The 22,041-nt window shown below is 45.8% G+C and overlaps 1 protein-coding gene across 3 annotated transcripts in view; it reads left to right on the top strand.

The window, feature by feature from the left end:
* The window catches only part of DNM2 (dynamin 2), a 799,525-nt gene that overhangs the window by 284,428 nt on the left and 493,056 nt on the right, over positions 1-22,041 (top strand). For all 3 annotated transcript variants that reach the window (XM_086961600.1, XM_086961585.1, XM_086961594.1), the window contains exon 5: positions 7,398-7,496. In XM_086961600.1, the coding sequence (XP_086817726.1) occupies positions 7,398-7,496 (99 nt within the window). The remainder of the gene's footprint in view (positions 1-7,397; positions 7,497-22,041) is intronic.

Below are 22,041 nucleotides of genomic sequence, written 5' to 3'. Positions count from 1 at the left end.
CGCTGTTAAGCCTGTGCATCGGCCGGTTCCGCGCCTCCCCAAGTTTCCGAGAGCTGGAGTGACCCTCGCCCAACTTCGTGAGTTTTAGGAGGCCATGCACCTTATTTGGACTGCCCATTACTGCTAGTGTTCCTTTGAGCCCCGTGGGGTTCGGAAGGGCCCCCCACTGGTTCACAGCCAGCCGTTCTGTGCCAGGCTCCAGTCAGGCCCCTTGGATCCACAGATGGATCCGGATTGGTGCTGGCTAAACCACCTCGACCATCCCCTTGTGCCACTCACGATACCTAGGCTTCCTGTGACACCATCCCCATTCTCATTGGTGACATGGAGCCAGAGGGATGTCTGATGCTGGCTCCAGCACAAACTGGAGCCATGCCTACCAGACCGGAACCTGAGGCTAATTCCTATGGGCTGCAACTCTGGGAGGTTTGGGAGGGGTCGCCGGACCCTGAAGAATACCAGCCCCTAACATAGACTGGTGTGAGGATTTGGCAGACGCCAGCTGACTGGACACTTTCCCAGATTCTTGTATGGTCTCTCCTCCTACCATTGCTATGGAGGAGGGAGGCTCGTTTGCTATGGTGGTGAGAAGGGCGGCCAAGCTCCTGGACCTAATCCTACCTTCAGTGGCAGGAGGTGCTTCAGCCAGTACCCCTCAGCATCAATTCTTCCACTTACTTAATAGAACCCTCAGTGACGTCCTGCTTGGGACTTGGTCCAAACCCTGAACGGGGGCACCTGTGAACAGGACGATTGCCTGCCGCCACCTCCTCTCCCCAGGGGACCTCAATATCTTCCTACAACATCCTACCCCAGAGAGCTTGGTGGCCCAAGCTTCCACCTCCCATGTAAATCCTGGTGCATTCCCTGCCACTCCACCGGATAGGGAACTTAAGAAGCCGGACACCTTAGGGGAAAAACATTTTTTTCGTCCACCAGCCTGGCACTGCTGTCTATGAGCACTGTGTGCCTTTCGGGTTGTTACTCCCATGCTCTGTGGGATTCGGTGGTGCAGATGCTGCACATGGTCCCGGAGGAGGCTCGGGCTACACTTTCCCAAGCTATTGCAGATGGCAGAGATGCAGACATGCAGACATGTTCACAATCCAATGTGGGCTGGATACGACTGACTCGCTGGGCAGAGTGGGTTCTTCGTCGGTGGCCTTGTGGCGCCACGCCTGGCTGATGACAACTGGCTTTTCCGGAAATGTCCCAGCATTACTTCTGGACATGCCCTTGGATGGCTCCCCTCTCTTCGGAGATACGGATGACCCGGTGCTAGAGCGCTTTAAGGACATCAGGTTAGTGGCCAGGTCTTTGGGTCTTTCCATGGCCCCTTTCCAGCCCCAGTCTGTCTTTTGAGCCCACGGAAAGGACTTCCAGCTGTGTCTTTACACACCCAGCCACCATGGCGCGTATGCTTCCAAACCTCTGCGTGGCCAAGGACGCAGTCCACTCAGGCCCTGAGGGTCAGGCAGCCAGAAGTCGGGCCTGTCTACCACCTCCATCATGGGCACCCATTGTAAGGCAGGATACACCATCACCAGTCCCACTGGAGGTCAATAACATCAGACCTCTAGGTTCTTCAAGTGGTCTAAAGGGGCTTCCCTGCCCTTCGTGTCCTTCCACTCATGCCTCCCACTTGCGACAAGCTGATGGAGGACTATCTCTCCTTGCTCTTCCAGGAATTGACTGCTCTTTTGACCAAGTAGCCATAGAGAGGGTGCATACGCCCCTGTTGAAGGCAGCCTCGCCCCAGGCTGTCATCCCCCACTAGGGCGGACCTCCTGCATTCACTGGGGTTCACTATCAACGTGCCAAAGTCACACATCACTCCCTTTGAAACGCTCCCTTTCATTGGACCTGTTCTGGACACTGCAATTTTGTGTATATCCTCCCGAACGACGATTACAGAATATTCAGGCTATTATACTGATGTTTCAACCACTATCTTCTATTTTGGTGAGACTGCCTTTTCCATCCTGCTTGTGAACCATGCCCACTGGCATATGCGGGCTCTGCAGTGGGACCTGAAGTTCCAGTGGGTCCGCATCAGGACAATCTTTCTAACATGGTCCAGATCTCTGAGGGAACTGCAGAAGCTTAGCAGCAGTGGTTAACGAACAGCAGTCAAGTCAGCGGCCAACCCCTCTTCATTTCCAAACAAGATCTCACAGTGTGACAGATGCGTCACTCCTGAAATCGGGCAGCAATCTGGGAGAGGTGATCAGAGGCCTCTGGTTTCATGCAGAACTCCATATCAACCTTCTGGAGCTCAGGCCGATCCGGCTGGCATTAAAAGCCTTTCTATCCTCCATCAAGTGAAGGCTAGTGTATGTGCAAAAGAAACAATTGTAAGATGGAATGCTGGACAATGCAAACATTCACCCCCAGTCACAAAGATCTGGGTTTAATCCATCATTCTTTTGCTCACCACACCACCCCAGTTTGGACCCAGCCATATGCAAATCAGTCTTGACCCTGTTACTTGTGGGAACAGTCCAGCCCGAACTGCCAAGCCAGGTCCTCCCTGGATCGGAAACAAGCATCCTGGGACCGGTTTCAGGGCATCACCCTTCATCAGCGGGCTAGCTTGAATCTAGTGGTGTAGTGCGCACGGTACCCACTGCCATGTGGTACTAAAACAAACCGGGTGGGGTTGTTGACCCTGTGTAAAGAGGCCCTCGGTCTCTGGACATAGCTGGAATCTCTGGGCATATCCCTGCTGGTCCAACAGCTGGCAGCCTTTCTCAACACCAGTGTGGACAAATTCTGCCGAAGATGCCTAGCAGAACACAAATGGCAATTCCATCTGGAAGTGGTGCAAGGTCTCTTTCAGCAGTGGGGACAGCCTTGGTATGATCTGTTCGCCACACCCGAGAACGTGCAATGTCTGCAATTCTGTGCGCTGTACTTCCCAAGGCGGCTCATGCTCAACACCACCTTTCGTCTCGAGTGGAGCTCAGGCCTCCTCTCTACCTATACCACGCCTAGCCAGAGTTCTCCAGAAGATCAGGAACGACTAGGCCTAAGTAATCCTTGTGGCTCCAGACTGGGCTTGGAGAGTTGTTTACCCCCAGCTGTTGAGCATGGCCATCTGTCCTCGGATCACGCTGCCCTTTCGGGAGGATCTTCTGTGGCAGCATCAGTGTGGGGTTCGCCACTCAAAACCTGTCAATGCTCCGCCTTCATGCGTGGAGATTGAGCGGTGACAGTGAATAGCTTTCGACCTTCCCTTATGAAGTCTGCAATGTTATCTTGGCAGCCATGCGTCCCTCCACCAAAATGGTATACACCTCTTATTGGGGCAAGTTTGTGGCATGGTGTGCAGAGAAGCAGGTTGACCGTCTTCTGCTCCACTCTCAAGTCCTCTTTATCCTTTCCCTTGTCCAACAGGGCTCTGCCCTGGCCACCTTAAAGGGCTATCTTTCTTCCATCCTAGCCTTTTTGCGGTTACCAGATCAGCCCACCCTCTTCAAATCCCCTGTTGTACATAAGTTCTTGAAAGGTTTGCAATATGTTTGCTCATTCACCCTTCATTATGCCTCAGCAAGGCTTTAATATAGTCTGAAAATTTTTGATGTATGCTCCCTTTGAGCCATTGCACAACTGTCCTCTTAAGTTCCTTACAATTAGGACGGCCTTCCCGGTGGCACTAACATCTGCCTGGAGGGTCAGTGAATTTCAGGCTTTGTCATCCAAGCCCCCGTACCTGTCCATCTACCCAGACAAGCTGGTCCTTCGCACTAGAACTTCTGTTCTGCTGAAGGTTGTCACTCCTCGTCATGAAGGTCAGTCCATCACCCTATCTACCTTTTACGCTCCGGCCCTTTCCTCTAAAGAAGAGGAGCGACTTCATCAACTGTACCCAAGGAGAACATTAATGTTCTACCTTGACTGCTCGAGAGCGTTCCCGGTGGACGACCAACTCTTCATGGGAGTATGTTGGAGCAAAGAAGGGAAAGGCTGTGCTGAAACTGACTGTCTCCCGATGGATTGTGCTATGCATTAAGATCTGCTACGCATTGGCCAAGAAACCACCCCCTGCGGGTTTGGGTGTTCATTCCACCAGAACGAAGGCTGCCACCACTGCGTTAGCATGCGGAGTTCCGGTCCTGGGTATCTGTAGGGCACAAACATTGGCTTCTCTACACGCATTCTTGTAGCATTACTGTCTGGAGAGTCTGGTCCGGTGGGATGGGCACACTGCTCGTTCAGTCCTGTCAAAATTTCTAGTGTGAATCAGTTTCGCACACCCATCTCCAGGGAGGTATTGCTTGGGTATCTATTCTAAGGTAAGGAATATACTGCAAGAAGTCTCTATCAGATGAACAAGTTACTTACCTTTGATATCGCCTTATCTGGTAGAGTATCTAGCCGCAGATTCCTTCCCTACCCACCCATCCTCCCTGCTCACAAATGGAATTTTACGGACAGCGCTGTTCCCCTCTCAAAGTGCTGGTTTTTGAAACCAGTGGTCAGTGTTTTTTGTGTGTCCGTACTTCTTGTGGGGAAAGTCGTGAAATGAAACTGATGTCAGCGCACTGGGGTGGCGCCTATATAGACACTGCGCAAGTACCTTCTGGCGTGGGTGTTGCCACATGGAGCAAATGACGCCACCTCCCAGCGCGCAGGGGTACTGTAAACGAAAAAAAATCCGGATCCAGTCTGACGCCTGGAGATTATTTTAAGGTTTGGAATATGTGGCTAGATAGTCTCTGCCAAACTAGAGTTACTGAAGTGAAGTAAGTAACTTGTTCATTACTGCTACAAAGTATTTTTGTTAAAGCCTGAAACTAAGGTTTCTTGATTAGGCTTCTGATAGAGCAGCTCTGAAATACCGAAGCCCTAGAATTAAATTAATGTACATGAACAGATTTAAAGGAAAGGATACCTTTTCCATTCAGTGACCTGTGAAATAAGTGGTGAAAGATTCAGAGTTCTGTATTAAGAAAACCTAATCTTTTACTTCCAGTTAAACTAAAGAGGGAATATGGAGATTACGGACTGCTTGTCAGCCTATTGTCCTGGCTTCAAAAGTGCTATACTCTGATTGGTGGTGTTGAGATGGAAAAGTCCCTTGAATGGTGATGGACACTCCTGCTCTGAACACCCCAACTAGAGTAATATCTGGATCCTTGGTAATGATTTTTGGTCACGACCGAACACAAATCATGTGTGCGCTATGACCTAGGCCTGCCTCATTGACTGCTCAACTGGAAGGGGCACCCACAGCGTTTCCCTCAGGAGGTGTAAGGCTACTGCCTTCACAGTGAGTTTAGTAGCATGAGCAAGTTGATGGCAGCATACTGTTTTTAGTGATCAATAAAGTGAACAGGTCCATTTTAGCTTCCTGGCTCACTCTAGTAAAGTGTGCACATGAGGATTTACTTATGCTGGAAAAATGTTACAGTGGATGAGAAATAGCCTGAGTGGTTGCATGCACGCGAGGATGTATGAGGTGGTCTTTGGTCAAAGGGGCCTGGGCACATCTGAGGAAGGAGATGGGTCTGATAAGAGAATCATAAAGAGTTGTACTGGGACCTTGTCACACTGAAGTGGACATCCAGGTGTGAACCTCTTGCCACTCCCTTGCCCTGTGTTTGGGGTTCTCAAGATTGGAGACCGTCTTGCTGTGATAGACTGCTCTTTGGCAGAAGTACACACCAAAGGAGTGGGCACTTAAAAGTGAGCAACCCCCAGTCTACGAACTACAAATACAGAGACACAAATGTGTCTAGAAATTGATTCTAAAAAGGGGAGCTTGAGACTCTAGTCGATGAAACTGAAGCTGCACATCCGCTTCGAGAAGTTCAGCATGACTTCTGCCTGTTGTGAACAGTACTGTGGACTAATGGTCTTCCATACTGTGTAAGGAGACATAACCTAGGAGCCTAACTCAAGACCAGTGGGCCCTGTGAGGTGTAGGAGTACACTTTGAGGGAGTAAGGACCAGTGGGGATGGGTTACACCTACCTCTTCCCCGAGAAGCCTTAGACTGCTAGTCCAGGACTACCACTGAGTCAAGTGCTGAAGGGGTACTCTGCCTAGTTGGTCATAGATCATAGGAAGCAGAGCCTCGAACATCAGAAGCAAAAGGCCTCAACCACCACAGTATTGCCCATTAATTCCTGCTTGCCCTGTTGTCCTCTTGAAGAGGCTCTGACAGGTGCATATTCCCCGTTTCTCACCAGAAAACAAAATCAAACTTGGTTTTTTTTTCTACAAACTGCTGAATCCTGCAACCTTTACGTGAAAAACCTTGGTGACTAGCTATTGGCTGTACCAATAGGAGCACTCCTACTCTAAAGTAGCCACCAGAAGACATTTTATTTACTCATTGTTTCCTCTTTCAATCTCACTCTGTCTTTTAACGTGCCACTGATTAATGCAGTCCCTCTGAAATTTGGCTAGATTCCATCCCACCCTGATATCAACACTTGTAAACTGACGTGACTGATTGTGCAAGTGGGAACATTACTGTCTGTGCCAAGTGCCAAATTGACTTGAAAGTGAAGACTATTTTCTTTGTGCCCATGGAAAACAGACACTGAAAACGAAAACAGTATTTCCTTTGCTATTAACAGTTTGAGAAAATATGATTTTAATCATTTTACCTTCCAGAGATGTAATGAGATTAGAATGCCTTCCAGGGAGGCCAGGATGTGAAAATGTACACACTACGAGATCATCTCCCTATGTCACCTGTTTCTACCACATAATAGTTTTGCCTGAAGGTGTAAATTACGCCAGAGGGCAAGCTGCCTTGGAGAGTGCAAGTGGTACCATACATGTTTAGAGAATGTAATTCAAGTGGTATCAAGGGATATGTGGGGCTAGAGCTATCAGAAACTTATTTGAGTGTTGGGTAGGGTATTTAAGTGGTTTGCAGTACTGCTTAATGTCAATAACTAGAAAGTAGGCGTGGTGGACTGCAGTTTTTGTTCTTGAGCAGTGTCTCTTGTGAATGTGCAAGCTTGGTGAAGGGACAGTAGACATATGCTGTACAATATACCTTGCTGGACACTGTGTGTGTGCCTGTTAAAAGCATTTTAAAATGTGTTAATATGGAAGTAAAAATCGATTACACTGTCTCATTCAAGTAAGAAATGGAAGCTTTGGTGGGTCTTTTACTTGGATGTTGCCTGTTTATTAACATCAACTCTGATAGATATTCATTTCAGAACTGTGAAACCATAAATAGAAGTTTCAGTAGCCTTAAATGTGCACTACTGTATGTGCCCTTGCTGTGGTGCTGTAGTGGCACATGTAGCAGATTAACAAGCTTGTGTTGTGCGATTTTATTGTCCGCATTTGCTTATTCGTTACTTGGCATTTCAAGCACACTGTCTGTTACTTTGAATATATGTTCATGAAAGCACACTATCTTTTTGTAGGTTTGCGTACGATCGGTGTCATTACCAAGCTGGATCTGATGGACGAGGGCACTGATGCACGGGAAATCCTGGAGAACAAGCTGCTGCCATTACGGAGAGGTACGAGTTGGCTGATTGGTAACTGGTGGAGCAATGTTATGTCCTCTTAGAATAATGGGAATAAGGTCAGTGGTTTCATAATTAAGTAGCTAGACCATGTCATGAAGGCCTGCAATACTTAGGCCAAAGGGGCAACATGAGGGAGGTCTCTGGTTCAAATAGTTATCCCAGAAGGTAAGATCCAGGTTCTGCATGGGACCAGAAAATAATTCCCTGGTTTTTGTTGTGCCCATATGAGTGAGGTTCCACAATCTGCCGTACCATAAGGCTACATGAAGGATGCCTGTTTTTTTAGATAGGGCCACAGGAAGACATCCCCAGGTTTTAACTGGGCCATTTGAGGGTGTCTGCAGGTCTACTTGGGGCGCATGAGATGGAAATTCCAAGCTCTAGTTGGAACCTGGAGAGGGAGCTTGTTTTTGGTTATGGTCACCTGGTGGAGACCTAAGGTTCTAAGTTATGAACCTTTCAAGAACTTATGTACAACAGGGGATTTGAAGAGGGTGGGTGGATCAAGTAACCACAGAAAGGCTAGGATGGAAGAAAGATAGCCCTTTAAGGTGCCCAGGGCAGAGCCCTGCTGGACAAGAGAAAGGATGAAGAGAAGGATTTGAGAGTGGAGCAGAAAGAAGGTCAACCCTTGTCTCTGCAAACCAGGCCCCAAGATTTAGTTAGACGACCAGGTGTGGAATGCCAATGTATAGGTAGGAATAGAGAATCGCATGAGGGCAGACCCTGGGTCTAGTAAGGCAACAATATGGAAGTCTTCAATTTGGGTTGTGAGGGGGGTCCTCTAATTCTAGTGTGGGCTATAGGACAATAGAAAATTGACCTCAGTTGGCAGAAGGCCTCTGGATCCGGCTGTAACATAGATGTAGTCCTTTGTTCTAATAGAACATATTGGACTACATAAGGAGTCCTGAGGATCTTTTTGTTATCAAGGCCAAGGAGCATAATGAACTCTTGTTTGCCTCTATTCCTGTGATACATCCACACATCCTGCCAGTAGACTTGTATTGTGAACTGATGCTTTCTACCACCAAACACTTTAGTTTATAGAGTCACCCATGCTTTCTGCAAATAATATATTTCTATCACTCTGTCTTGACTGCCTATATTTTAAATAAATCAAGATCTACCCATAAAAAAAAACTATTACTCATGAGCTGTATTTTGGGGGGGAAACACAGCCCTGTAATTTTAACTGGTCGTGTGTTTGAGGCGTGCTGCACCTGCTGGGTCCTTTACTTTGACACTATGCGAGCAAACCTTTGCAGAAGACCTAGCACCCTTAAAAGAAGTATCAGAATGCTGGTCTCATTTTAGGCGTTATAAGCAGATTTCTGTACATAGGACTCAAGATAAAAATGTGCTTTGCTTAGTTTTGAATGTTGTTTTGCCCTTCTTGTAAGAGCAGCACATTGTACATAAGGCACATTTCATAGATCAGTGCATTGTTTCGGCTCAGCCTCTAGAAGGCAATCACAAATGTATTTTTTCTTAATTTTAAAAGGTAATGCTTCACTGAAGCATCAGGAGTGAATGATGCTTTAACCCCTTAGCTGCTGCCGTCGGCCAACGGTCGTCGCGTACACTACTTTGGTAGTGCTGCGAACGTCCGTTGGCCGACGCTGCCCCACCCGTTTTTCGAATGTTCAGCACTGGAGCTGAACGTTCGACGCAGCCAAGGTGTTAAATAACAGTTTTATTGATGTGTGTAGCACACAATCTGTGATTAGTATGGTGGGCAGAAGCATCCCCATGTAGTCAGTTTATTTAAGTGCTTTTGTCTTGATTTTCCAATCTCCCCCAATAACCTTTCTTCAGAAAACATGGTTAAGAGCTAGAGGGTCCTCAGTCCATGTGTGATGTATCTGCGTTTCACAGTTCTTGATCTAGGAGTCCCGTCGTGAACACATGGGACTGCCCCACAGTAGACAGCCCTGTAGTAGCGGTCTGTGCATTCACTGACTTGAGAGTAAGACCTAAATGAATTGCCAGTCCTCCTCGCTCACACTGATTGTTATCTACATTGTTCATGTGTCAAACAATGGGACGTACTTACTGCTGGCATGTTCCTTTCATTTACTGTTGTTTCAGACCTAATTTTATTTGGGTGTTTTGAGCGGAATCAATAAACTCAAGAACCTTTTCCACCCATACCACCACCAACAAGGTCACATTAAATAGGTTTCCTACTATTACCTCAGAGCAATTCTTAGAACTACTGGCAAGAGTCAAGTCAGGAGCACCCTCTGACAAATGCCCCTATTATATCCTTAAAGAGTGTCTATCCTCCGTCCCGACGTCGGCCTCTACTCTGTTGAATGACTCTCTTACATCTGGCTTAGTACCCCTGGCATTTAAGGAAGCAACAGTCATCCCACTCCTGAAGAAACCTGGGGTGGACCCCACTTGCATGGCAAACTACCGGCCAATCTCTCTGCTCCCTTTCTTGGCCAAAGTTATGGAAGCCCATGTCGCGAAACATCTGTCCAACTTTCTGGAGGGCTCAAACTGTCTTGATCCCCACCAGGCGGGCTTTCGCCCTGCCCATTCTACAGAGGCAGTGGTAGTTGCAGTCTTAGACTCAGTCCGTGACTGTGCTGATAGACATTCTCCTCATGCCCTGGTGCTGTTGGATCTGTCGGCCGCTTTTAACACGGTCGGCCATGGCATATTGATCGACCGTGTCAACCAGGCCGGCATCAGGGGCCTAGCAGCCTGTTGGCTGAGGTCTTTTTTGGAGAATCGTTCTCAGTCGGTCCGCCTTGGCACCCTGGTCGGCCCTAAAGGGTCCATCACCTGTGGAGTCCCTCAGGGCTCATCGTTGTCACCTCATCTATTCAACATCTATATTCTCCCTCTAATCCAGGTCTTAAGAGACAAGCAGGTGTCAGTGTTTAATTATGCGGACGACCTGCAATTGCTCTTCACTGTTGACAACTCCACCTTCTCCATTTCTCATTTTCAGTCTACCATGAGGTTCATCCAAACTTGGATGAACCAAAACCACCTAAAACTAAACCCTGGAAAACCGAGCTGGTGCTCACAGGTGATAGTGCTAAATATTGGGGCACTCACTACTGGCCATCAGATATGGGTCAAGCCCCTACCCCTACTTCCTCTGCAAAGACACTTGGAGTGACCCTGAACAGCGACATCTCTCTAAAAACTCAAGTGGGCCAAGTGGTCTCCAAGTGTTTTTTCCAGCTTAGAAAAATCCGAAAGGTGCGACGATTCTTTACTCCAGAGGCCATCACCCAGGTTGGGATTACTACGGTATTGTCCCACCTGGACTATGCAAACTCCATATACCTTGGCCTACCCTTATATCTACTGAAGCGCCTCCAGATGGTCCAGAACTATGCGGCCAGACTTACTACTGCCCAACCCAAATGGCATTCAGCATCTCCTTTGCTCAGGGACCTTCACTGGCTCCCTCTGCCCCAGCGCTGTTCCTTCAAAACTAACTGCATGATTTTCAAATCTCTCCACTGCAAAAGTCCCAAATTGATAAATAACCTCATCATCAGGCACAACCCTTCCCGTAACCTGCGCTCTGCCCACCTAGCCCTCCTCCAGACACCCGCTTTCAAACGCAAACGGTCTGGTGGTTGCAGATTTGCTGTTCTTGTATCTCGCTTATGGAACACCTTCCCCTTCAAGATCAGGTCCTGCTCGGACCTCATGTAATTCAGTAAAGCTTTAAAAACATGGCTTTTCAGACAAGTGTATCACTAACTCCATCCTATTCACGTTTTCAGGTCCCGTTCTTTGTCTATCTTAGCGCCAGGAAACCAATCGGTGGCAGTGTGCTCAATAAATACTTTTTAACATAACATAACTCCTCCTTGATGGCATCCTACATTCTTTAAAAAAAGCACTCTTCCACAAACTAGTTAAATATCAAGGATTAGGTCAGTCAGTCAATCAGTCAAAAGCTTTTATTATCGGTTAAAAACCATATAAAAGACATATCACATCAAATACATCACAATACTATATACAAATAAGTTAATAATTTTAAAATTGAGGATAAAAGACCTTCTAAAACACAATGTTAAATTCATAAGCAAGCATTATTATCACTAACACTGGGCAAATTACAGTCTACCCTTCGACATAAAATAAATGAAAGGGGGTCGCCCATATTATCACTCATTTAGACCCTTTTTTATTGCACACCGTCTATACCGCATTGACAGAAGAAATTTTGAGGTGGCAAGAACGAACATAAAAGACGTGTCTGTTTTAAAAAATCTAAAAGCCTCTCTATAATCCCTTATGCCTCTAGACCGGCAACACTGGAGTAACCATTTAGTTCTTGCCCTAGAGTAAGAGGGGCTGAAGAGCAGAACGTGGAGATCTGTCTCTCTGCTAGCCTCGCATCCTGGGCATGAAATTACAGGGGTTAGAGTTTTTACCCACTTATTGGTGGTTTCCCTTAGGGGGAGCGTACCGTGTCTAAATTGAAGGTAACGTTTTTTAGCCAGAGGTGGCTCAAGGATTAGGAAATACATATAGAAGAATAGGAAAATGTGTATTTTTGTATTTAAACAATGGGTTGCACTACCCACATCAGCAATAAAAATAAAAAAAAATGAATGTCCTCTTGCATGTAGGATTATTCCCTCTCCTCCTTGTATGGGAGTAAGTGGGTGACCATTTGTCCAGGATCTAAGAGCCACTAGTATTTACAACCTACATCTTCTAGTTCTTGTTGTTTCTCTTCTACCTAAAGAAACTGGTGCAGTAGTTCCGCTTGCATCTTAATTGGAGACCATTGGTCATTAGAGGAATCCTCGATGGTGTATTTTGCAAATGTGAGGCAGAATACGGCAAACTTGCTGTTGAGGAATCACTCAACCTGACTGGCCGAAGGGATCAGCACGTGGATGTTGATTTTTTTTCTGCTGGTCAATGTGGTGAAAGCTTTCTGGTTCATCAGCAGGAATGGTTTTGTTGACAATAGTCTTGTCAGTTGAGGGGGTCTTTGACTATGATTTGGTATATGAGGGAGTCCGGAACTACTTGGTCCTTAATAGGGAAGTAATCCAGTAACTCTAGTTGATGGACAAGGCATTTGCATTGGCAAGGATGCTCTTCATGAGGCAGAAGATCGAACCCTTATTCTGTTGTCAATAAGAGAGGTCTTGTCATAGGCTGAAGGCATGATTTCTGCAGAGAAAGCATTGATAGTGCTGAAATGTACACCTTTCATCTGCGGGGTTCAGTTTGATTGAGGGTTTTCACCTTTTTCGGTTTGGAAAGGAGAGCACCCCTACTCCCATATATCTCCCCTCCCCAGAGAAAGCTGCATCTCATGGCCAGCTCCTATCTATGTGATTTAGGACTGTGACCGGAAGGTATATGTTGTTGTCATGGGGTGCAACCACTATAAACCTTATTAGTTGCAACAATCTATTTAGGGCAAGTGCTGTGCAGACTTTAAAATGTTTAACCTGTGAAGGAGGCACAGCTAAGGCGAGAATTAGTGTTTTAAGTAATTGTAGATTCCCTAAGCGCCCCCATTTCCCCTTGCTAACCGCGGACAGCTTCACAGGAAGCCCAAAGACTATTGCAAATAAGGTGATGGAAAAAAACTTAGAGAAATAAAGGCAAGTAAGGCATTTTTTTACAGTATTAGATCTTTCATAGATTCAAATGCATTCCCCCTTGTCAAGGTGGGAGCCCCATATGAACCTTACAGTAGGTGTAAGAGAGTGCAGCAGCCCTGGAAGGCTCCCACCAATGTCACAAGAGTAGCATAATCAGCTCATTGAAAAAGGCCTGTAGTCCAGCCATTGAGGTGAGCATGCACTGAGGTCCTCTCAATTGAGATATGTACCAAATGAAAGTGGCACCAAGACGAGCGACAATACAGATATTCCTCTCGCTCATCGTTATCATGTATAGATTTTCTTATGCCAGCTATAGATATGGCAGGAGTTTAGCGGGTGAGGATGTTCAGAAGAGGCTTGTCTAATCCTTCCCCAGTGAAACTTCACAATAGGGGTGCCCTCATTGGTACACGGTCGGGCTGACGTTTTAACATCTGGTGGTTAACAGATGAAAGCTTCTCTGATCAGCTTAGGGAGGAGGTGACCTGTTTGATATCCATCCTGGTTCAATTGCGTTGGCGACAGCAGTTTGAGAAGCTTTTAGGACAGTCGTCGACTCCCGGATTAGGGCTCTAATTACAGTGTAAAAGATGGACAGAGGCTGCAAGATTGACACCCTTGGGGCAGAAATATTAGACCTCGAGCAATAGGCTCTTGTGGATAGCTATTCAAAGTCAGATCTATGAAATGGTAAAAAGAGCTGAAGAAATTGTTCTGGTTGGTGACAAAGAGCTCATCCCTAAAATAATCCTGCATATCCATTGCAGCAAGGTGTTCTTTGTGATGCGAGCTTGATGGCGGACGCAACCTGTCACTAACAACCCCACCACCTCCATGAGGAGGGAAGAACTTGATGCTCCGATCTCTGAAAAGGAACTACACAGCAGGTTTTTGCTTCCGTGAACATTGGCAAAACTCCTAGTCCCAATGGGTTCTCCACAGAGTTCAACAAATACTCCTCAGTAGTTGCCCGTCATATCTTAAAGCTTTATGAAGAAGTCAGACATTTCGGGGCACTGCCACGTGACCGCCATGATGCCACAATTGTGGTTATCCCCCAAGCCTAGAAAGAACCCTAATGGCTGCCCCTTCTACCACCCAGTCTCACTGCAAATCATTAAAACCCAAATCCTCACCAAATTCCTCGTAGATAGTCTAGTTGAACGCTTGACCATGTGGATCAGAGTGGTTTTATACCACACAGAGCACTTGTTACTACATTTGCCGTTTGCAAGTAGCCCTCACGAGAGCGCCTGAGTTGTCAGAAGTTTTGGCTCTAATTCATATTGACTTTAAAAAGGCATTCAGTTGGGTACATTGACTTTTTATGCTCTGAATTCTGCTGGGAGATGCTTATACAATGATTCCTAGTTGCAGGATAGAGTGAACAGGTTGTTGTGCGCACATTTCCCGGAAGGTCAAGGTATTTGGCAGGGACCCCCCATAAACACCCCCCCCCCCCCTCCCCCCCCCCCCCCGCTCTACTCCTTTTTGCATTGTTAGCAGACCCACTGGCAGAGGGAATTAGGTGTGACACCCAGGTAGGTGGATTTAAGTGACGGTCAGGATATGAAGATCATATCTCGCTTATTCATGCAATGCCCAGAATGTGTCTCCCGAAGCTGATGGCAATTCTGCAGATCTACGGAGATTCATTTTACCTTTGGGTTAATTTGGATAGGCACAATGCGTTCCGATTGGCTGGTGTCATCCCAATGTCTTAGGCCTGGTTGTACGGTGTCCAACAATTGACCACTTTAAGTACCTCGGTGTCCACATTTCCACAGATCTAAAGCAGAGTCCAAAACATTTACCTCCATCTAAAAAAAAACCACAAAGGAATTGTTGGCATGGGAGAATCTGCGCTTTTCCATAATGTGTAGGGGGCTCTTCAAAGAATGAATGAATGAAACCCGATTTATATAGCGCTACTTAGCCCAATGGGCGTCAAGGCGCCTAAACCAAATGCTTGTAGTATCCCCAAAGTAAGCTTACTGGTAGGCCTTGATAAAACACCACGTTTTTAGTGCCTTTCTAAAAAGGGCCAGCGAGGGTTCTTACAAGAGTACAAAGAGTCCTCTGTATTCTTCAAAGCTACCCAAGCACCCTCCCTGCTACCTTGTTTTTAGACCTAAATGCTGTCCTTAGGACATTTCTTTGGGATGGTGCTCAGCCAGGAGTCTCACTGTCTGAATACATACTGGCGCTATACAATGCGCTTCTGGGAGTGCTAGACATCCGCCTTTATTTACTATTGGTCATCAGAGCTGGCGGTCATCAATAACTGAGTCTTCGGGAACTGTCATGATTCGGTGCATAGGCAAAAGAGAGATAGTCTCTAATCCTGGCATCTAGAGGCTGTATAGCTCTTCTGTCTCCAGAGGATTGACCGAGCCAACCAGGATCCCCTCAGTTGTTGGCACAGAATCATGAAGCACATTTAATGGTTTAAAACAATCAGCAGGAGATCCCTTCCCCTGCAGGTTACCCGACTTTCACATGTATGTGGCTTTGCAGCTTTGTATCTTGGGATTTAATTTGACCTCGAAGTTGTGATGTGTGGGCGTGCAGTCACATTAAATCATATCCTCACTTACCCAAGAGTTTGCCCTTCATAGCTCTCCATTCTATTGCATCTATATTTGTAGCTCCACTGTACACTCTAACAGCATGATCACTTATTGATAGTGGTCCCTGAGTTTAATCGTCTGGAATCTTAAGATCATGATGGAACCACTTACAAAAAAGGTATATCCTGCACGTACAGAGCCCTGGTGGTTAATTAACCAGATGTTCTGATACTCATGAGGTCTAAGTGGCAGACAATGTGGTTGTCCTAGAGGATCAAGAGTGGGCCAAGATGACTGAGCAATCCCTTGCTATTTAGGCTAAACTGAGGCTTATACAGTTACAATACTTCCATAGAACATACTATGACCCTACTAAACTCTAGAACATGGGAAGGAGGCAAAGCTCTTAAATCCGACAGCGCCGTGCAGATAGTGCGTAATTTTTTCACATGGTCTGGTCTTACAAGCGATTGGCCATTACTGGTCTAAGATACACACAGTGTTAAGTGAAACCATTGGCATTGGTCTGGAACCGGACACCATACACTCAATCCTGGGCATGGCGAGGGGGGGGGGGGTGGGGGGGATTAAGAGGGGTGAAGCACATTCCCTTGAGACTCAGAACTTGGTAGCTATTTTGGTTGCTAGTGGCAAAGTGAGATATTGGCAGGCACTGGATGGATTAAGAACCCCTTCAGTATGAGAATGGCTCCAAGGTATGGACCTTTGCACTGCAGCGGAAGAAAACTGTTCATAAAAGACGTGGATGTACAAAATAAAACCATAACATATAGAATGTATGGCCTGATCAATGGCTCTGAATATATAAACGTGTTGGTGGAGAACACTTCTATCACAGTGAGGTCCTGTAGTGATTAATATTAAGAGAATTACACTGTGGTAGTTTGGTTAATATTTAAATGTGAAAAGAAATAAAAAGAGCTATCAACAAAATATATGTACTGTATGTCTTGTGAATTGGGAGTCCCAAAGCTTTGCACTTTCTTTGAACAGATAAGTCTGTGTTCGAGGCATGTGTGGCTGTAGTTCTACATGTTGTGCTTAATCCTGCTATCTAGTGTTGGAGTCGGATATGTGCAAGTTGTTTTTCATCGAAGAAAGTCTTTTGATTCACGAGGAACTGTGACTCCTGCTCTTGCTGGTAATGCACATGGTCCTCAACTCCATTGTTTGAATGTTTTCTTCTGCCGCCTGGTTCAGACGTGTGCTTCCGTGCTCTGGTTCGACACCGCCTTGGTGCACTCTTTTCGGTTTACACAGTTCCTATCTCTGTCTGTATTGTTATCGATTGCATTCCTATTTCCCTTCCATTCAGTTTGACGACTCTGGAATCAACTGGTCGGTTTCTTCCATCAAGGCCCATGTGGGCCTTCATACTTCGAGCATTCTTTAGTCTTTAGGCGCATCTCGTCCACCATGTTAACACAGTGATGGAACAGACACAATTCTGCAACCGTCCTTGATGCCACGCAAAATACCCTCAGACCGTTCCCCACCAGGTCTGTAACCTGTTTCTCTCCCAAGCACAAGGAGGCTGAATGCTACGTTTGCCGCTCCTTTCACTCCAAAAAAACTCTTCGTGACCATCTGGCTCAGCAACTCAAAATATTACGGAGGAGCGGAGACGGCACACCGGACTTTTTTGGCACAGAGGACATTGAGGGGGAATACCATGCGCAAACATAAGCTGCGAACGAAGAGACCTTCTCCCACGACGACTGAACCAGCTCGGTTTTGAAAATACACAATCTTCCACCCACACAGCCAGCCGCGAGTGCTGTACCACTCTCACCTTGCCACGGCCCCAAGCAGAGCAACCCTTCTCTAAGGGTTGAACAGGTACTCTAGAGCCAGGCTACCACTGCCCTAGGGCCATAGTTGGCACCGACTGACATTTTTGGACATTCCTAGCCCCGGCGCAGAAACAAACATTGAGGAGTTGAGCCTACCTTCTCAACCACAACTTTAGCTCCAAGACCGAAAACAGCATCAAAGCTGAGATCGTCTGAGCAGAGGTCGTCGGATCTGAGACAATCGGACAGTCAAGCCCATTCTTCAAAAACTACACAGAGATCGACACCTGCCAAAAACACCTGATGATCCATCCCCTAACAGGCTGGATAACTACACGTCTTCCTGGTTCTGCTTCCCAACCTTCTAAACTGCAACTTTGCTGTGAAAAAGCTTTGGACCTCCACCAAAACAGATCAAGAGAATGGACAATGCTACATGCCCTGTACATTTCTCTGTGCCACCCCCCATCCCCTACCTCCAACGTGCACCATCACCTCCTGCTTTTCAAGGTGATGCTATATTATACACACCTCTAGGGTCACCTCATTCAGGTACAGGGGGACAAGGCCATGGGTATATATTTGACATCAGCCACAGGATAATCCCTGGGTTACATATGATATTGCTTTACCAGTGGATACAGATCCTGACCTATAACCTTCAAATACCTCCCCTCCCGATGATACTACTTCCTACCACGACTTCATTTGTAGGGCTGCTACTTTCCATAAAGTGGATCTACATACTGAGGCATTAGAGTATGATTTTCTGTTTGTGACTATTTAATCCACAAAATGCTCTGCTCGGTAACTTCCTATACTCAGACATGTTTCTTCACACCCCAGACATCTTCCAAGACCCTGTTCAAGCTAGGGTCATTACGCCAAGGGTAAATAAGAAGTACAAGGCTTCCCCAACTGACCCACTCTACTTCAGAGGCAGCTTCCACCTGACTTTTTAGTGGTAGCAACTGCACGTTAAATAGCCAACTTTCAAACCACTGCTTTGGAATACTCTAGTGGCCTACATAGGCATGCATGGCCTCGTGTCTCCGGTTTCAAATTGTAAGTAAGGCAAAACCTACTTAATCTGCCTTTTGGATAGGGAACACCTTTTGGTCCACAGGGTGTTATCTTGTTAGAAAAAATAAATAGGCGCAACAAAATGGCGAACGCAATGGATACCCTTCAAACTTCCTCCCATCGCGGGTACTTTCGCCGCTCATCCTACCGTTGAGGTTCCAAAACCACTTTTACCGAAACCTCCACACCATACCAGTAGCCCCAAGCCCCAAACGCCTCTTCCATGCGCTATTTCGGTTTCTTCAGAGGGAACAATTCAAAAGGCAAAGGTGGATCTCCCAAAAGATCTACCACCGTCAGTAAGCCCTAATTAACCACTCCACCCCCTATCCCCGCTCTTAACACACACAAATCAATTGCAGAGCATGAGGATTTTGGTGTAAACCCTAATCTGTTACGCTTTCGAAAAATGAGATTTTACAAATCTCAATTCTGAAATTTCCATCCTAGACAGAGGGCGAAGTATTCTTAATCGTTGTTTCAGCCTCTCTGACAACAGCAGCAATAACACCACCATACTGTATGAGATGTTCAGAGACCGTTGCAAATGGGAGAGAAAGCAGACTGATTCCAGGCAATGACTACCTCACTTTCTCTCCTCTGCATGTGCCATTGAAGTGGGAGGAAGTATTTTAAACCATCTGCAATAATTACTAAATATGACCACCAAGTAGGTTTGCAAATAATCCATAATAGATACTCACTCAGCTCATGTCTCCCCTCCGTTGATTCCACCAGTCTGGTCCAAAACATGAAATGCATAGCCTGTAAAAAGAAGCTACAGCATTTCTTCTAAAGAAAGTAATGGAGCCTGTGTCCTCTTCTTGAACAGGAAAGGGTATTTTTGGTACACATGGCCCTAAGCAAGAGTTCAGACCGATCTTGGATGTCAAGGTGGCCAACAAAAACGAATTAAGAAACCGAAATTGCACCTGTCTGCTCGCCATCAGTTTGTTCTCCACCTCAGGAAAAGGTAGTTGATGTGTGCAGACGTTTTACAGGATTTTTGTTTTCACATCCCAAAAGCCAAGAAGCGCATGCAGTACATTTCTTCTGAAGAAAGTAATGGAGCCTGTTCCCTCTTCTTGAAGAGGAAAGGGTATTTTTGGTACACATGGCCCTAAGCAAGAGTTCAGACCGATCTTGGATGTCAAGGTGGCCAACAAACGAATCAAGAAACCGAAATGGCACCTGTCTGCTCACCATCAGTTTGTTTCCCACCTCAGGAACAAGCATTTGCAATGCAATAGGTCTCGCATTACTGAATGTTTGAGCTATTGGTGTGGCATTATTATTAGCAATGCCAATAGCTCAAACTTTAATAATGCGAGACCTATTGTATTGTAAATGCTTGTTATTAAATGCTGGCATCCAATGCACCCCAGACAGTTATTGTTATGCACTAGTGGTGCACAGATTCCAGACAGAAACGGGCAGTTTAGTTCTTTTTACCGAGCTGCCCTAGGCTGTCCCTGCATCTAATCTTAAATGGTGTTGTCAGGATGGTTTCCCCCCTGCGTCGCAATTACCAAAGTGCTGACTCCGCCCTACCCCCCAAACATCATTTCGGTCCCTGGCAGCCGGTCTGACTCGGAGCAGATCGTGATCTATGAGACCAGTCCACTCTGCAGGAAAAGAATGAGAAGCTGCAGTGGACAGTATAAGTGGCAAACTGTGATGGATTCAGCCACTCTGAAGACTGTGTTGTATTTTTAGCTATAGTAATAGAAAACTCACAGGCACGCAAATCATAGTCACTGCTTTGATTTACTCACGAGGAAGTGCCACTCAAAGTGTCACACAATGAAAACCTATCAATATCACACATAAGCAATTCTAAAAATTGGCAGCTATGTAAAGTTGTATGTTAGAATCGTGTCTAGGCCCTTTGCAAAATGTTACAATGAGAACAGAAGGCTGGTATTTTTCTCGAAGGTGGGAGACAGATGCAGGAGGGTAAGGGTTAGGGTTGTGAGGGTAGTTTCAATAACAAGCTGACCCATGCTATAAAATGTGCTTTTTAGGCTAGCGTGTGGTCATGAACAGATCATCTTCTGAGCAGCAGCAATGCCTGCCAGCCTGCTGTCACAGTGTGTCTCTGGTTAGTACCCTTATATTTCTGGTGCCGTTCAGCAGCTCTAAGATGTTCTTAGAGTTTCTCGTTGCTCAAATGGGTAGAATCCCTGATATTTAATATGTGCCTCTCATCTTCATTGCTTGATTTTTGCCCGCAATATAGTGTCACTCATGGATGTTGAAATGTCACTCATAATTACATTGGAATTATGAAAATCTCACACAAGGAGTGCAGGAGTGGGCATTGGGAAAGTAGCACCGAAGTGAGAGACTTGGAAAAAAATAAACTCAAGGAGGACTGACCAAAAAAGGGAAAAAAGTTCCCTAAGTGAGCAGTGGAAGGATACAAGTCAAACAATCAAAGAGATGATACAAAGGATCTGCTACAGGTGAAGGGCAAACACAAGCTGGGCACGCAGAAACAAGGAAAGTTACCAAATGAGAGGGACACTTAAGCCAACCAGGGGTAAGGCTTAAGCCCCTGTAAGTTTTTGATAAGTAAAGTTCACAATAGGTCTTTCAAAAACAGGCAGCTTGCAATGTCTGGTAGGTGAGACCTAAAAAGAAGGTTAGAGCATGACAAATGGTGCAATTGTGCAGCTAGATTTTCAATATAAGCAGTTTCATTGGAAACAAACCGACAATGAGGTGTTACGTTCATACAAGTAAATTATTTTATGTAGCCGTGCAACGAAACCTCTTCAATCAACACGAGGTAACTGAACCCCCCCCCGATATAAATCAATATGTTTGCTGTGCTTGGACTGAACACAAAAAAAAAAATTCTAAAGAAGTTTTGTGGTGGCAATTATTGAGCTCATAAACTGAAAAAATATGATTTCTAGATCGATTGTTAGCATGTATCCAAGTAATTATTGGTATTAATATGGTGCAACCCTGCCGTGGGCTCGGTACAGCACAGTATATTTTGTCATAGCTCTACATGTTCATAAATTTACACATGATAGTGGGAAAGAGCGAAGAATTAAGATGCGCAGGATCCTAATACCATCTATGGTAGTGGGTGTATGCAGGGTAACCCTCAAAACAAAGCAGGTCAACCTTTCAAATAAAATACATCTTTGGCTTCACTGAATAGCTTTATATCACTGGGTCAATCCAAATGTTAGAGATAAAATTATTTAATAAGGCTAGCTGAGTATCCTTTTTTCTCTGGAGCTGTGTTTCCTAACCTGTGGTCTAGGGACCACCGGGGTTCAGCAAAGCCTACTTCGGGTGTCTGGGACTGCTTAGAAAATGAAATAATAGTAACAGATTAATAAAGTGTATGTAAATAAAGAAGCCAAAGGTAACATTTAAAATGTTAAAGCGGTCTGTAAATGTTGAGTAATTTCAAATTGTAAGCTAAACATTAAGT

Source organism: Lissotriton vulgaris, chromosome 1_1 (assembly GCF_964263255.1).
Source record: "Lissotriton vulgaris chromosome 1_1, aLisVul1.2, whole genome shotgun sequence".
Lineage (NCBI taxonomy): Eukaryota > Metazoa > Chordata > Amphibia > Caudata > Salamandridae > Lissotriton > Lissotriton vulgaris.
The sequence above is the reverse complement of the archived record's forward strand: the minus strand, read 5'-3'. Positions and strand labels throughout refer to the sequence as shown.